The sequence below is a fragment of the Oryctolagus cuniculus genome, chromosome 1, assembly GCF_051225735.1.
Source record: "Oryctolagus cuniculus isolate XC-2025 breed Fujian yellow rabbit chromosome 1, ASM5122573v1, whole genome shotgun sequence".
NCBI classification, from domain to species: domain Eukaryota; kingdom Metazoa; phylum Chordata; class Mammalia; order Lagomorpha; family Leporidae; genus Oryctolagus; species Oryctolagus cuniculus.
Genome location: NC_142867.1, coordinates 104,345,746 through 104,361,032, shown reverse-complemented (window position 1 = coordinate 104,361,032; position 15,287 = coordinate 104,345,746). Strand labels below are relative to the sequence as shown.

Sequence of the window (15,287 nt, the reverse complement as noted above, 5' to 3'; positions counted from 1 at the left end):
CGCTGCAGCTGGCGCACCACACTGGTCCGATGGCAGGAGCCAGGTGCTTCTCCTGGTCTCACATGGGGTGCAGGGCCCAAGCACTTGGGCCATCCTCCACTGCACTCCCGGGCCACAGCAGAGAGCTGGCCTGGAAGAGGGGCAACCAGGACAGAATCCGGCGCCCCAACCGGGACTAGAACCCGGTGTGCCGGCGTCACAAGGCGGAGGATTAGCCTAGTGAGCCGCGGCGCCAGCCATGAACATCTTTCCACACGCTTATTGGCCATCTGTACTCACATTTGTTTGGAGAAGGTATTCAAATCCTTGGCTCGTTTTTTGTTGAAAATAAACATTTCAAAAATATATTGTGGCAACGCTGGACACCATAGTCCCCTCCTTTCCCTGGGCTTGCTGTTTGTCTCGTGAACTCCCTGAGTGAATTCTATGAAGTCTATATTCTTCATCACATGTGACCCCTGGTGTCTGCTCAGTTAGCTTAGTGGTCAGCAAATGAATAAACAGAAATTTTCCTTAAATGTCTGGAACAGTAAGTCTCCCAATCTTTGCTAAGAGCTTCTGTGTGTGTGTGTGTATGTGTGTGTGTGTGTCGGGGCATACCTTCATGGGTCAAATAGGCACCCTACAACTCTGCATTAGCCTCCACTCCTGCCTGTGCAAAGCCCTAAGGTCAGTCAGAGGTGAGAGTTTAGGATGTTTCCAAGTCCTTCCTGGGCATGTGCAAAGTCCTGCACGGGCACTTGGCTTTGCAGAGTTTTAGAAAAACGTATGAGCTTTTCAAAGTTCCATATGCACATCTCACTCTCCATTTTTTTTCTTTTATGCTTTTTCCTCAGCCTCTTGTAAATTCCAACTGAACTCACTGCCTCAGCAAACTGCCATGTTTAAAAATTCCCCCTGACTATCTTGATAATTACCCTAGCAATAAGACTGCTCTCACAAAGGAAGTTGTAAAGTCAAATAAAGACAAGTTCTGAGAATGCAGTTTTACAGGAAACTCCCAAACAGGGATCCTCCTTTGGGGAAGAGGCTTTTTGGAAGCCTCCAAACCTGTTCTGTCCTCTTCCATTGCTTCTGATTCGCTGGTCTTCATAGCCACCAGCCTCAAGAGTGTCAGTTTCCAAGGCTACCGTGGAGCTGGGGTGGAGGGTGGGAGTAGGGCAAGCGAAAGTGCCACAGTGCTCCCTGTTCTTAAAGATATCCTTAAGAACACACTGAACCGTTTTTTCTTAAATACTCCCAGGTGATTGCAAGCGTTTGGTTAATTTGCACAGAGTTCTAAAAAATATTGATTTTGACCATTTTTTGCTAACATCCCCATTGCTTTTGTGAGGAAGTGGTTTTTTCAGAAATTATCACTTCATTATCCTGTAATTGCTTCTTTTGATGGAACACAAAGATTACCACAATTCACTTCCACAGTTTGTTTTGTTTTCTTTCTACTCACAAGGTACCATTCTTCTTTATTTTCTCCTTCAATGAGTAAAGTATAAAATTCAGAGGGGCGATATGAACATGTATTTTCTGATTTTTTAGCCGCTTCCTTGGGCTATGGTGATATGGAGGAAAGTGTGGGCCAGAGATGTTTCTTCTAAAGAAATAAATAGAAATCCAGAAGAATACTCTATTTCTCTACTAGTCACAGACTTGTGTGATTACAGAAGCCCTGAACAGGATACATGGTATTTCAAGGAACGGGGGCTTTGTTCCTGGAATTCCTGCAGGGAGCGGAGCAGAGCTCCTGAACAGACCAGTTATGTGGCTCTTACTCAACTCTGAATTTCACTTTGCTGGCATTCTCCCCTTTGACGGCTTTCTCCCAGTGGTGAATGCCGAGGTGAGTTTGATGCAAATAAAACCATGATCAGTGTCTTCCCTTTCTTGAGCAAAACCAGAATTAGTCAAGATACTTGGTGACAGGTAACGAGTGACTGTTGGCTCAATCCGGTGATAGCTTGAGCCAGATTCCAGGAGTCAGTGTGCTTGCAGGAGGGGTGGGAAGAAGATTTGCATGTGTGACCTCATCCAGGAGAAGCTCCAACCCCTGGAGCATATAAACAAGGGGAGAGTTGGAGGTTGTGAGTCGCACCCTGTTCCAGCTCTCCAGGCCCAGACCGCTGTAACTCATCAAGACCATGGCAGCCCTCTGCTTCCCACTGCTGCCCCTGGGGCTACTTCTACACCTTGGACTGCACTTGACTTCGGCCAGCTCTGTAAATTACAGTGACAACTGCACAGCCTTCGAAGAGGTTTCCATTATGACCAGCAGCCCAGGCATCGGGGCCTATCCGGATGTCTATGAAAGCAACACCATCTACACAGGTGAGTAGGAGCCACTCTCTCGGCTGTGTTTTGTTCCCTACAGGCAAGTGGCCCAGAACTCCAGAGCCTACCCATCTGCTCTTGCTTTCCATTACAAAAAAAAAATGTGTGTTTTAGCTAGATGGGCAGGGGCAGGGGAAGAAGGGGAGAGAATGAGAGTATGTAAGAGAGTGAATGTTGGGGGTGAGGGGTATTTCTGCAAGTTCCCTGTGCAGACCTGGGCACAAGAGGCACAAAGTCCCCATACCAGAGTGACTGTGCTCCAGCAAGAGCACACTTGGAGCAGCTTCTCTGACTTAGTAAAATGGGCATTTTTATTTTTAAGGAGTAATAGCGCATCCATTTGATAAAGCAATGCCAACACGGACGACTGCATACTGCACACCTCCATGAGGCACTATTTGCATCTGGTCTATAGGTGGAAAATCTGGTGAGGTAGACAGGAAAAGTGAGACTATCTCATCTTATATATGAGGAGTCTGAAGCCAAGAAAAGTTATTGACTTGTACGGGTCTCACTGCTAGTAAGAACCTGCTCTTAAAGCTTGGTCTTTCCTCTTTTTTTTTTTTTTTTTAAGATTTACTTATTAACTTGAAAGGCAGAGGCAGGGGGAGGGGGTCTTTCATCCACTGCACACTGATTCACTCCCCAAATGGCCGCAATGGCAGGAGCTGTGCCAATCCGAAGCCAGGAGCTTCTTCTGGGTCTCCCACATGGGTGCAGGGGTCGAAGGTCTTAGACCACCTTCTACTGCTTTCCCAGGCTATAGCAGAGAGTTGGATTGGAAGAGGAGCAGACAGGACTTGAACCGTGCCCCTGTGGGATGCCGGCACTGCAGGTGGCAGCTTTACCTGGGCAGTTCTGGCCCCCGTCTTTTCCTTCTTAATCCAAGGCTTTTGTTAGACTTATCTGTTGGATCAGCCAAACCCAACATTAAAGGAAGTTACTTTCTAATTCATTTCAAAATAGCAGCAACAAATAGCATTTCATAAGGCGCTTTAAACGTATGAATGTATGCAGTCCTCCTAATGATCTATTAGACAGATTATTATTGTTCCAGTTTTATAGATGAGAAACAGAGGCAGAGTTGAGAAGTGACTGGCTCAGGTCATAGAGCTACTTAAACAGTGCAGCTGGGATATGAGCCAGCATTGTAGCTTCAGAAACCCTGCCCTTAACCACTGCACAGCTCCTGATTCTAGGAGCTTAGCGTGTGCTGGGTACTATTCTAGAGGCAAAAGCTATCATCTTCCCCACTTTACAGATGAGAACTGAGGCACAGAGAAGTAAAAATTTTACCCAAGGTCACCAGGATGTAGCAGAGCTAATATCTGAACCTAAATAATACATCTAAGATTTTTCCCAGCTTTGCCCAGCCAGCCTGTAAGATTTCAGGACCTGTCTTCTTAACTGTTGTGTCATCCCACCTCTCTTAAATGTCCAGCCAGTCACACACTGCAGAGACCACAAGGAGAGTAATCCACACTCATGGTCTAGAGTCTAGACTTAGGCATGTGGCCAACCACAGCAGGCTTACACACACTCATGCTGGCTTGGCTTCTAGTTTGCCATGGGGGCCACCACCAAGCTCTTGAGCCCCTAAGATGGAGCTAACAATGCAATGTCTCACCCCCTCAGGCAGTGGATCTTGTCCTACCAGGGCCAGGAGGAGAGCCCTGCAATTCAAGATGAGCAGCAGGTTGAATCTATGTGTGACCTAGGGAAGGCCTAGGGCAAAAGAGATTACGGCCCCTGATAGCGTGTCATGAGGCAAAGGATCTGGCTACTGAAATGGAAGAAAGAGAAATCCATCATGTGAAGGTGCTGGGCGTGGGGGTGGGGGAGGAGACAGGGGAGTCTTGTGAAAGTGGGAAGACAGGAGAAGGAAGAGTCGAGATGAGCACTGGGGTGAAGGGGCAATCCTGGCAGCTACAGAGGCCTTAGGTGGAGCCAGGAAAAGGGAAGGAGAAGTGCCTGCACAAGTCTTGCACTTCCTCAAACTTTATCTGATTGCACCTCAGGGGGTGGGAGTCTGGCACAGCGGTTAGGACCCTGGTTAGGATGCCAGCTGGCTCCAGCTCCTGCCTGCGGCTCCCTGTCATGGGACCCTGGGAGGCAGCTGCGAAGGCTCAAGCACTCGGGTTCCTGCCACCCACATGGGAGACCTGGACTGAGTCCCTGGCTCCCAGCTCCCACCTCTGGGCAGCTGTGGGCATTTGGGAAGTGACCCTGTAGATGTAAGCTAACTTTCTGGCTCTCTCTCCCCCAAATAAATATTAAAAAAAAAAAAAATCCCATCTCCAAAGAGAAACATGTGAAACCTCTGTGTTAGACTCGCTTACCACAGGAAAAACTTCACTTGAAAGTCAAATCCCTGCCCACAGGGATGGGAAGTAGATTCCACACCTGTGATCACACGGCAGCTTCGGTGACTGTCATGTAGTGTCATCACACAGGGCTCTGAGTAATAGCCACCTAGGTCAGCCGCTCTTCTCAACTTTGGCTTTGAAATTCTCTTACATTTCAAGGTTATTTCAACACCGGTGATGCTTGTATGAATGGCTTGGTGGGTATCAGTAGATAACTGCAACTCAGGCGCTCTAACAGGTTCCCTGCGTCAGATCCATTTGCAGAACAAGGAGACCAGCTACCTCGGGAGTGGGAATGCAAACAGCAGGGGAGGCCAGGTTCTCGGGGTCCTGAAAGCCAGGTGCTGGGCACCATCATTAACAGAACAGAAGCAGAAGTAGAAAAGTACACGTGTTTATTTTTCTTAATGTTTATTTATTTATTTTCATCTACTTGAAAGGCAGGGAGACAGAGAGAGAGAGAGAATGTATTTCATTTGCTGGTTCACTCCCCAAATGACCACAATAGCTAGGGCTGGTCCAGGCTGAAGCCAGGAGCCTAAAACTCAATCTGATTCTCTCATGCGGGTAGCACTTGAGCCATCACCTGCTGCTTCCCAGGACACAGTCTCACAAAGCTGGATCACAAGTAGAGTAGCCAAGACTCCAACCGGCACTCCTGTATGAGATGCAGCCATCCCAAGTAGTGGCTGAACCTGCTGTACCACAATGCCCACCCCAAAAAGTAGAAATGTTTGGGTGCTCTGAAAGAAGGACACTTTAGGGTTTGGGACAGGAGAGGGTCCCGCTGACATGCTGTGTGATAAGTCTGCCCACAGCATGCTTCAGCGCAGCCCGAAGGAAGAAGAACCTCAGGCCAGAGATGGACAGAAGACAGGTGTCCAGGAGGGGAGAAACCAGAGTGAAAGGGGGCGAGCAGGAGACAGGCGAGCCAGCGCGCGTCCTGAGGACTGTCTGCGTGACACTATCCCTCGTCACCGCCACCGCACCATGACGCACAGATCTAGGCCAAATGTCAAGGGCTCACTGAACAAGTCAGGGCCAGCCGATCTTGACTGGCAAAGCAAACCACAGGAACAGAGAGATGTATTGTGCTAAAAATAACATGACAATGCAATTTAATCCAATATCCACCAGGTGTTAAAAGCTTTACATTCTCCTCTTTAAGCCTCCCAGGAACCTGTCCAGATAGGGATCAGGATCCCAGGTAATGAGGGATGACATCATCATCCCCAGACCTAAAACCAGGCTGTGTGCAAAGTGCACACTGAAGAAATGAAAGAGTGGGAGAAGGTGGACAAGGGGCGAACGGAAGCTCAGAGCTGACATGACTGGCTGCTCGGTCAGAACTCAGATCCAGGACCGTCTGACCCATGGTGCTGCATGATCCACTGTGTTTGCTTTGCAAAAAAAAGTCTTGGAAAGAATCTGGGGTGGCTCAGAGGGTCCTGGGGAGAACACCACCCCAGCTTTGAGGGATTCACTCACACGGGCCTTCTAAGGGAGAAACGAAGAGACCACAGTACTCTTAAAATTCCCTCCCCATTACCACTCTGAATGGCGAAACAAGGGTGGGGTGGGGCTCCCCTCTGGTTGCCTCAGTGACCCGCCCCTGAGTGGACAATGACCCTCAGGGGCCATTTGGCAAGTCCTCAACAGCTCAGACCAAGAGAATCAGCAGTGCTGGGACCCGGAGACAGGCTGTGCTTTTCCCTTCTGTTTGAGGAGCACTTGACCTCAGGCCCACCTGCCCCGTTCACACCGCCTTCCCCACACTGCCCCTGGGAGGAGGGCCATGCAGGTTGATCGCCCTCTCCTGGCAAATGGGCTCAGTTCCGAGAGTTTGAGAGTCACTGCCGGAATCTCTCCTTGGGAGCGAAGGCAGTGCCCGACCAGATCTCTGCCCACCTTTCAGTGTAGAAACCTCAGAAAACACAAATAGCACTAGGAAGAAAACAAAGTCTCCCGTAGTCCCACCGCCAAGAAATCAACACAGTTCATATCTTTCATTTTAGTTTTTTTTTCTTTTCCAATTTTATATGAAAGGCAGAGAGCCAGAGAGAGACAGAGAGATCTTCCATCTGCTGGTTCACTCCACAAACGCCCACGACAGGCAGGGCTGGGCCAGGTCGGAGCCAGAACTGGATCTAGGTCTCCCACATGGGTGACAGAGACCAAAGAACTTGAGCCATCATCCACTGCCTCCCAGGGTGCACATTAGCAGGAAGCAAGATCAGAAACAGAGGAGCAGAGACTCAAACCAGGCACTCATATGGGAGACAGGTGTCCCAAGTGGTATCTTAACCACTGCCAAACGTCCACCCCTACAGTTACTATCTTGAGTTATTTCTTTCCAGGCTATCTTCAACTTCTTAAAAATGAGACCGGGGGTGGGCACTTGGACTAGTGACTAAGTTGCTAGTTGAGATGTCCACATTGCACATCAGAGTACCTGAGTTTAGTCCCCACTCTGGCTCCTGACTCCAGCTCCCCACCAATGCAGACCCTGAGAAGCAGTAGTGTTGGGTCCCTGCCACCCAGATAGGGGACCTGGACTGAGTTTCCAGATCCCGACTTTAGCCCCTAGACCATTGCAAACATGTGGACAGTGAACCAGTGAACGAGATTGCTTGCTTACATCCCCCCACCCCCGTGCCCCTCTCTCTCAAGTAAATATACTTTAACTATTTTAATGTTTTACATAAATATATACCAGGACCATGCTACATGCGCACACACTTTGTGACTTCCTTTTATCACCCTCGGTGTCAATCTCCTGCCCCACGCGGCTGAGTGTCTTCTTTTCTCATCCTCCTAGTGTGGGTTCCTGTGAATAAAAACGTCAGCTCTGTGGTGCTGCGAGCCCTGGACAGTAACTACAACTCCGTGGGCTCCTGGCAAAGCCCAGACGAGCGCTGCAACGACAGTGCGCTGTACTACGTGACACCTGAAGACGACACGCCCTTCAGGGCACAGTGGACGGCTCCTGCTGCTGACAACGTAACTGAAGTCGAGCTGCAGTAAGAACCCACCTTGCTTTGCTCTTAAACTTCATATTGGGGTTTACAGTTGCACATTGACCTTGGAGGACTGAAAATAGCAATCAGATGTGATGTGGAGAAATCAGCAGAGGCACTTCCTTCCTGCCTCGCCTTCTCTCCGTCCTTCTGTCTATGGGCGCTTACACACACATGCACACATCCCAGCACACACGCCAGCTGTGCTCAACATAAATGGAAAGAACTGGGCACCATTTCTGTTGGACATTATATTCAGATTGCAGCGTCTTTTAAAAATATATACACAGGTTACATAGATTCAATTGGGAAGTGGCTTGCTCACAGTGTGAGGGTTGTGTATAAAACTGGCTTCCCAGTGTCCCGTGAAATGGACGCTCTCAGATTATGAGGGAGGCCACCTGGGGGCTTACATTAAACAGAACACCTTGCAGCTCTACTTCAGGAATCTAACACTGGGAGGGATTCATGTTCGCAGACCCGCTTCTCGTATTGAGGAGGCGGGTCTGACGGTGCGGCGGAGTCCACTGTGAACAGCCAGGTCTCTGTGGAAGCTGGTGATATCCACAGCGATGGGATCAAGCTCACCTGCCATGCCCTGGGCCTGCTCGGACTGAGCGTGCCCACAGAGACATGTCTGAGGGTAGTATTTACAGGGGCTGCTAGGGCCCAGCCTCGTGAGAACAGCAGGTGCTGAAGAGCCAGCCAAGGCTAAGGAGGGCAGAAACTTCCTCACATCTCACCCCCTGAAAGCCCACACCCTCCACGCAACAACTGATAAAGAAGCAAGCAGAGACAATCTGCCAGAGAATCGGCACAGTCCCGCTCACTGCGTGGGCTCCAAACCCCTCCCAACTGGCACACCTGTGACAATGTGCTGGCCTCAGCTGGCTCACAGTGTGTGCATAAGGCCACTCAAAGGAAGAGGAGCCCCACAAACTAATGGAGAAACAGAAAGCAAGGAACCCCAGTATGGTGGGCACTGTGCAGAATAGGGCACAAAACAGATACGAAGAGGTCCCTGTTCCTGGGACTTAACAGTGAGGCTGGGGAGGTAAGACCCAGACAGAAACAACTTGAGGTTAAATGTCACTTTCTTAGCCTTCCCTGAACGCTCAGATCTTTGCTGTATGTTCTCATGACTTCCTCAACTTCATCAGAGCCCGGATCACAATTGCAACCAATGGCTGAACTCATTAGTTGACCACTAGTAATCTCTCAGATTGCCAGGGCCACGGGGTTAGGAACCATGCCATTCTTGTTCACCCCCAAGTACAGTGACTGGCATGAAGGATCCTTTCATTAATTACTAGCTGAATGTGTGGATAAGGGGCTGATACTAGAATGGGCCTACTGCTAGAATCACAGCCCACCAAGCTGTACAAGTCATTTCATGAACATTACTCAACAATGATGTGTCAGGTGCAGTTGACACCAAAACTATACTCAAGATGCTGGCCCTCCAGTGGGAAGGGAAGCCTACTGCAATTCAGTGCAGTAGAGGCCTGTGGGAGATCTCTGGGTTAGAAATCGTAGGGAGAAGCGACTTCCCAGAGAAGGTCCCCATTGAGTCTATAGGCAGATGTGACCAGGACAGGCATCCCATGCAGGGGACTGGCTGGAACAAAGACCAGAGGTGTGAACCAGTTGGAAGGAAGTCCAGGGTGGTGACCTTGGTGAGCATGGTGGCTGCGTGAGGCTCTTCATCAAGACGATGTAGAAGACACTGATTTTTAATAAGCAGCCAATTGAGCCATGGGGAGAGGAAGCACAAAGGGAGTGAAGCAGCTGGGAGGCTCCAGAGGCAGAGATGTGACTGAGCTCACAGATCCCAGAGACGAGGTCCTCACCATCTCTCTCATTGCTTTGCCCTCCACAGAGCCTTCAGTGTGGATTTCAACAACACGGTCTTGTTTTCATCTCTGAAACTGGACAAAGGAGGTGAGTCCCTCTGCAGTCGATTGGCACTTTTGGCAGGAAACTCAGCCCACCTGGAAAATGACTGCGCGTGCCTTAGACAAGACTGTCTTCCTAATAAGTGTTATCCAGGTGTTGCTTGAGTCTCCCAGCACCTTGAAAGTGATGTAAGATTTGCCCAGCTTCATATCCCCTGCCCTGTGGGAAACAACCCCTCCCCAAGATTTCTGCAGATTCCCAGGGGCCTTGCATTCTCACAGTCACCCGCGGCTCCAGACTCTAGCATACCTAGGAGCGGTTCCCATTCAATACCACATAGACATGGATAGGAAAGTCGGCATCTTCCAGCTTGTAAACTTCCATGCGTATTGTGGCCTTTAAGTAAAGGGCTTTAAAGGACGTAGGTGTAGGGGGTGAGAAGTCACACAAAGAAGCACTGATATCATGGAAATCTGGACAATTTCATCAATTCTTAAAGTAGCCTTGTGTGATACAGCACCAGGAATTGCCACTGGCTTTTCAAAGGCTGTAGCGTCCGACCTCACACCTTGCTGAGGCTGCTGTCTCTTCCCCCTTCTCTGTCCCATTTCTTTCTCTTACCTCTCTCTGGGGGTTTAAAAGCAATATAAGAAATGAGGCTCAGAAAAGGCAGGGACTTGCCTAAGGACACAGAGAGTCAGTGGCAAAACAAGGACTCCAGGTCCATATCTTAAGACTTCTTTCACTTTTTCTAGATTTACATCAAAATTAAAAGGATGGTCTTTTTTTTTATGAAGTATTTATTTACTAGAGAGAAAGAGACAGATGCATAGGAAAGCTCCATTGTTGGTTCACTCCCGAATACACACAGCAGCTGGGGCTGAGCAAGGCCAAAGCCAGGAAACAGGAATCCCATGCAATTCTCCCATGGGGTGGCAGGGACCCAAGGACTTCAGCCATCACTTACTGCCTCCCAGGGTGCACATTACCAGGAAGTGGAAATTAGGAATGCAGCTGGCACTCCAATGTGGGGTGCAGGTATCCCAACCAGTGTTGTAATCACAAGGCCAAATGTCCGCCCCTAATAAGATTTTCAAACACAAAATTCAGAGGCCAACACAGCAGGTAAGTGTCCACTTAGGACCCCTACAGCCCATACTGAAGGGCTTGGTTCAAGTTCTAGATACTCTGCTTGTGATCCAGCTTCCGGCTAATGTGCACCTTGAAGGCAGTAAATGATGCCTCAAGTGCTTTGGTCCCAGGCACCCACATAGGAGACCTGGATGAAGTTCTTGGTTCTTATCTTCAGCCTGGCCCAGACCTGGCTCTTGTGGTCATTTAGGAAGTGAACTAGCAGATGGAAAATCTCTCTCTCTCTCTCTCTCTCTCTGCCTTTCAAGAAAAATGAATATAAATAACAAATAACACAAGACTTAACCAAGAACCAGAAACATTAGTCTTTCTTGATATCCAGATACCAGGGCTTCCTCATGAGCCCCAAACACTGAAAGACATCACGCATACTGCCTCTCTTCCTGCCAGTCATATATTGCAAAATGTGTTCAAAGAGGATCATTATTTTCAACAAAACACATCTTAAAGTGATGATGCCTAATGAAACCATGATATGATGTTTTCTTTCCACCTATGAAAAGACTGGGATGTTATTTTCTTTCCCATTTTTAAAAAATATTTATTTATTATTTATTTGAAAGCCAGAGTTACAGAGACAGAGGCACAGAGAGAGAGAGAGAGAGAGAGAGAGAGAGATTCTATCAGCTGGTTTATTCCCTAAATGGCCACAACAGCCAGAGCTGGACAGATCCAAAGCCAGGAACCTAGAGCTACTTCTGGGTCTCCCATGTGGGTATAGGGACCCCAGCAATTGGGCCATCCTCTGCTGCTTTCCCAGACCATAGCAGAAAGCTGGACTGGAAGTGGTGCAGCTGGGAGGTGCCCATATGGGATGCCGGCACTGAGGGCGGCAGCTTTGCCCACTATGCCATAGCACCGGCCCCCTTCTTCCTCATTTTTGAGATGGTAAATTTAGGTAAATGCTTGGACAGAGAGGAATAAATGTGCTTCTAATCAGGACTCCTTAGCCCCACGCTAATAAAATCCAGTTAAATGAAGAAACATGAAGTAGTTGTGTTTGGACATTCTGGCCCCACGGGATGCCAGAGAAACGTACATCTTGAGGAAATGTTAAATGAGATCAGACACTACCACCCAACTGGAAGGCTCCCTCCTGGTGGGTAGAAGACTGCGTGGGCCTGAGTCAACCATGAGACATCTCCCTCTTCCTCGTCCTTGCAGTTCCCTTTCTGGTCCACTCATAGCCTTGCAGGTACCGCTGCCCACCAGTTTCTCCAGGACTGGACAAGCCCCCAGAATTGAATTGTAGGCCTGGCTTTCTCTGCTTCTCTGCCAGACAACCTCCAAGAACCAATGTCTGCTCAGCACTCTGCATGTAAAAATAACCAGAGCCTCAGAAGCTGCAGAAAGAGAATCTGGTGTCTGGACAGGGCCCCTTTCTGCTACCTTTGAAGCAGGGATGTCAGTTCTCAGCTCTGGGTAACATCTAGTTCCCGAACAAGCCCCTGAAATTAGCAAGGAACAAGAAAATTGTGCCTTTCTGCATCATATTGGACTCATCAGTTTAATATGATATTAGGGACATGAAAAGATTCAAGCATAGGCTCTCTACCCCAACAACAGATTCAACAGTTACACAAATTCAGTAGGTCTCCCTTTATCCCATAAAACTGTGCAGACCTTAAGGGTAGAGATTTGCTTATTTTTGTTACTTCATACCCAGTTCCTCCAGCTGTCCCCCTGCTCTGCACATGTGTGGAGAAGTGTTTATTGGATTGTGCTCATGGGCTCTGGCTCCAGCATCCCATCAGAGCAGCCTTCATTCTTTAGTACCCACTCACCACCCAGAAGAGGTTCTGATGCCATGTTCTTTTTTTCCCCAGTGATGACTACAACCTTGACCTCCAAGAGTTCCACAACTGTGACCTCCAGGAGTTCCACAACCTTGACCTCCAGGAGTTCTACCGCCTTGACCTCCAGGAGTTCCACAGCTTTGCCCCCCAGGAGTTCCACCGCCTTGACCTCCAGAACTCCTGAGAACCCATTCACAACCACAGCCACCACCACAGCCCCAGCCACAGGCTTGGCCCACAGAGCCTTCAGCAGCCCCATCGCAGGTGCCCTTCATATCCTGCTTGTCTTTCTCACCGGCAAACTCCTCTTCTAAAGACAACTAGGAAAACAGTCCTTCCCACCTCCACCACATCCTCCTTGGTTCGGTTCCCAATGGGTGCTTGGACACATGTGAGAATGAAGGCCTTAGGTGGCCAATGGTACAACCCCACCATTGCTTTGGACCAAAATGGACACCTGGGGGCACCCGTTGGTGGGTGTGCGTCACACAGATGCTCAGCTGGATCTTCCAGGGCCCAGATTCGGTTTTTTGTAAATACGTAGACCTGGCTCGAGTGTAACCTAAGGTTCTGCCTCTCGGTTTAACATGTTGACGGCCAATTCCACTGCCCAATGATTCCCCCACACCCTCTGAGTGTCTGTGGGTCTGTGGGAAGAATCCTTCCCTGCTTTCAAGATGACCTCAGAGTTCTGGCCAAACCCACTCAGGTTACACAGAATGTCTGTGACTCAGGTGGCTCCACGAGGAAAGGAAAAGAAGAAATAGCTCTGGGGCTACCAGCGGCTTCCCATTTTATTTACAGAGCAGGTTCTGCAGAGTAAGAGAACAGGAATGTGCCTGTCTGTGCAGACACTGATAGGAAACCTTAGGGTATCAATGCAATATTTTTTTCTAATTCACACCACAAAAAATTATACTTCAGACAAAAATAATGAACATGTTAAATTCCAATAAAAGTCAAATGAGTGATCAACTTAAAATACAGAGATTATCTAATTGTATTCTGCTATGTGGGTATTAAAATCAACAAAATGGTGAGTGTGTGTGTTTTCTGGCCAGACCTAAGAGTAACATTATCCCAATTTTCATTTTCCTCAAGTACAAATTGGTCATTCTCCTCCCAGAGTAATTGCTGCTAAGAAATGGGCAAAATATAATATTTATAGTATGAAGTAAGTCAGAGGAAAACATGGTATCTCCAGTAATAACTTTATAATAAACAATGAAGTTTTCTTTTAATAATTATGCTAAATCCCAGGCTGCCAACATTCTTCTCAATCCCTAAAAACATGTGCCTTTTTTAAAAAAAGATTTTATTTACTTATTTGAAAGGCAAAGTTACAAAGAGAAAGGAGAGGCAGAGAAGAGAGAGAGAGAGAGAGAGAGAGAGAGGTCTTAGATCTGCTGGTCCACTTCCCAATTGGCTGCAATAGCTAGAGCTGCCCGATCCAAAGCCAGGAGCCAGGAGCTGCTTCTGGGTCTCTCGCAAGGCTATAGGGGCCCAAGGACTTGGGCCATCTTCTACTGTTTTCCCAGGCCATAGCAGAGAGCTGGATTGGAAGTGGAGCAGCCAGGACTCGAACTGGCACCCACATGGGATACACCACAGTGCCAGCCCCAAACATGTGCCTTTTAAGAGTTCTCACTGTTCTTCCCTCCACACCTTGGAGCACCTGACGTCATTCCCCACCACACCTGTGTCTGTAACTGAAGGAGGACTCCTATGCAGACAATCCAGTCTGCTCATAATAGATTCTTGGCTTAGCTAAGTACCTGCCATAGAGAAGGTTGGCTACGGTTCTTTTCTAGCATCCAGAAAAGTCTCTAGAATGAATTAAACAACCAACTTTCCCATTCAAGATCATCCCCTTTCCCACCGGGAGCTCACGCTGCCCCCGCATCCCCAGGTTGATTTCAACCCTGAAGGGGGAGCAACAGCTGATTCCTCCTGCCCAAAACACTGAGAGATGTAATGAGATGAGGAAAAAGCCACAAATGCCCATTTAATCATCGTTTGTTTCATGCTTCATGACTTCACATTAAGGTACCATAGGAAATACTCTAGTTTTTATCCTATGAAAGGTCTTACTTTTGTGAACATTTTCACTCTCTCTCCTCATGAAAAGTATAAAAGGAATTTTATCACAGGATAAGCAATCCTTTTCTGATTGTGATAGTGGCCATCTCCATCTGCTTCAGGTTCATTTAGCAACAAATATTTACTGAGCACCTACTACATGCCAGATACCATTCTGGGCTCTTTAGCAAAACAAAGGTGAGATTCCCCATCTCACAACCGCCTCACAGAGCTGCCAATTCTTTTTTTTTTTTTTTTTTTTTTTGGCCATTGGTTTATCTTTTTTTTTTTTTTTTTTATTTGACAGGTAGAGTCATAGACAGTGTGAGAGAGAGACAGAGATAAAGGTCTTCCTTCCGTTGGTTCACTCCCCAAATGGCCGCTATGGCTGGCACTGTGCCAGTCGAAAGCCAAGAGCCAGGTGCTTCCTCCTGGTCTCCCATGCGGGTGCAGGAGCCCAAACACTTGGGCCATCCTCCACCACCTTCCCGGGCCACAGCAGAGAGCTGGACTGGAAGAGGAGCAACCGGGACTAGAACCTGGAGCCCATATGGGAGGAGCATTAGCCAAGTGAGCCACAGCACTGGCCCCCAGAGCTGTCAATTCTTAAGCATCTTCAATGTGCTAGTATTGTTAGGGTCTCTCCTGCTCCATGC

General features: G+C 48.3%; 1 protein-coding gene across 1 annotated transcript; it reads left to right on the top strand.

Moving 5' to 3' along the window:
* Window positions 1-2,080: 2,080 nt before the first annotated feature.
* PLET1 (placenta expressed transcript 1) lies at window positions 2,081-13,592 on the top strand. Its single transcript, XM_008261353.5, has 4 exons — window positions 2,081-2,322; window positions 7,510-7,711; window positions 9,588-9,649; window positions 12,583-13,592. The coding sequence occupies exons 1-4, from the start codon at window positions 2,136-2,138 to the stop codon at window positions 12,864-12,866; spliced, it is 735 nt and encodes a 244-aa protein (XP_008259575.3). The 5' UTR covers window positions 2,081-2,135; the 3' UTR covers window positions 12,867-13,592.
* Window positions 13,593-15,287: the final 1,695 nt, after the last annotated feature.

Bases quoted from the DNA above. Each gene is read 5' to 3' on its own strand.
- PLET1 (XM_008261353.5), top strand. From the start codon at position 2,136: ATGGCAGCCCTCTGCTTCCCACTGCTGCCCCTGGGGCTACTTCTACAC. The intron at 2,323-7,509 runs GTGAGTAGGAGC...TCATCCTCCTAG, and splicing joins AAGCAACACCATCTACACAG to TGTGGGTTCCTGTGAATAAA. The intron at 7,712-9,587 runs GTAAGAACCCAC...TGCCCTCCACAG, and splicing joins GTAACTGAAGTCGAGCTGCA to AGCCTTCAGTGTGGATTTCA.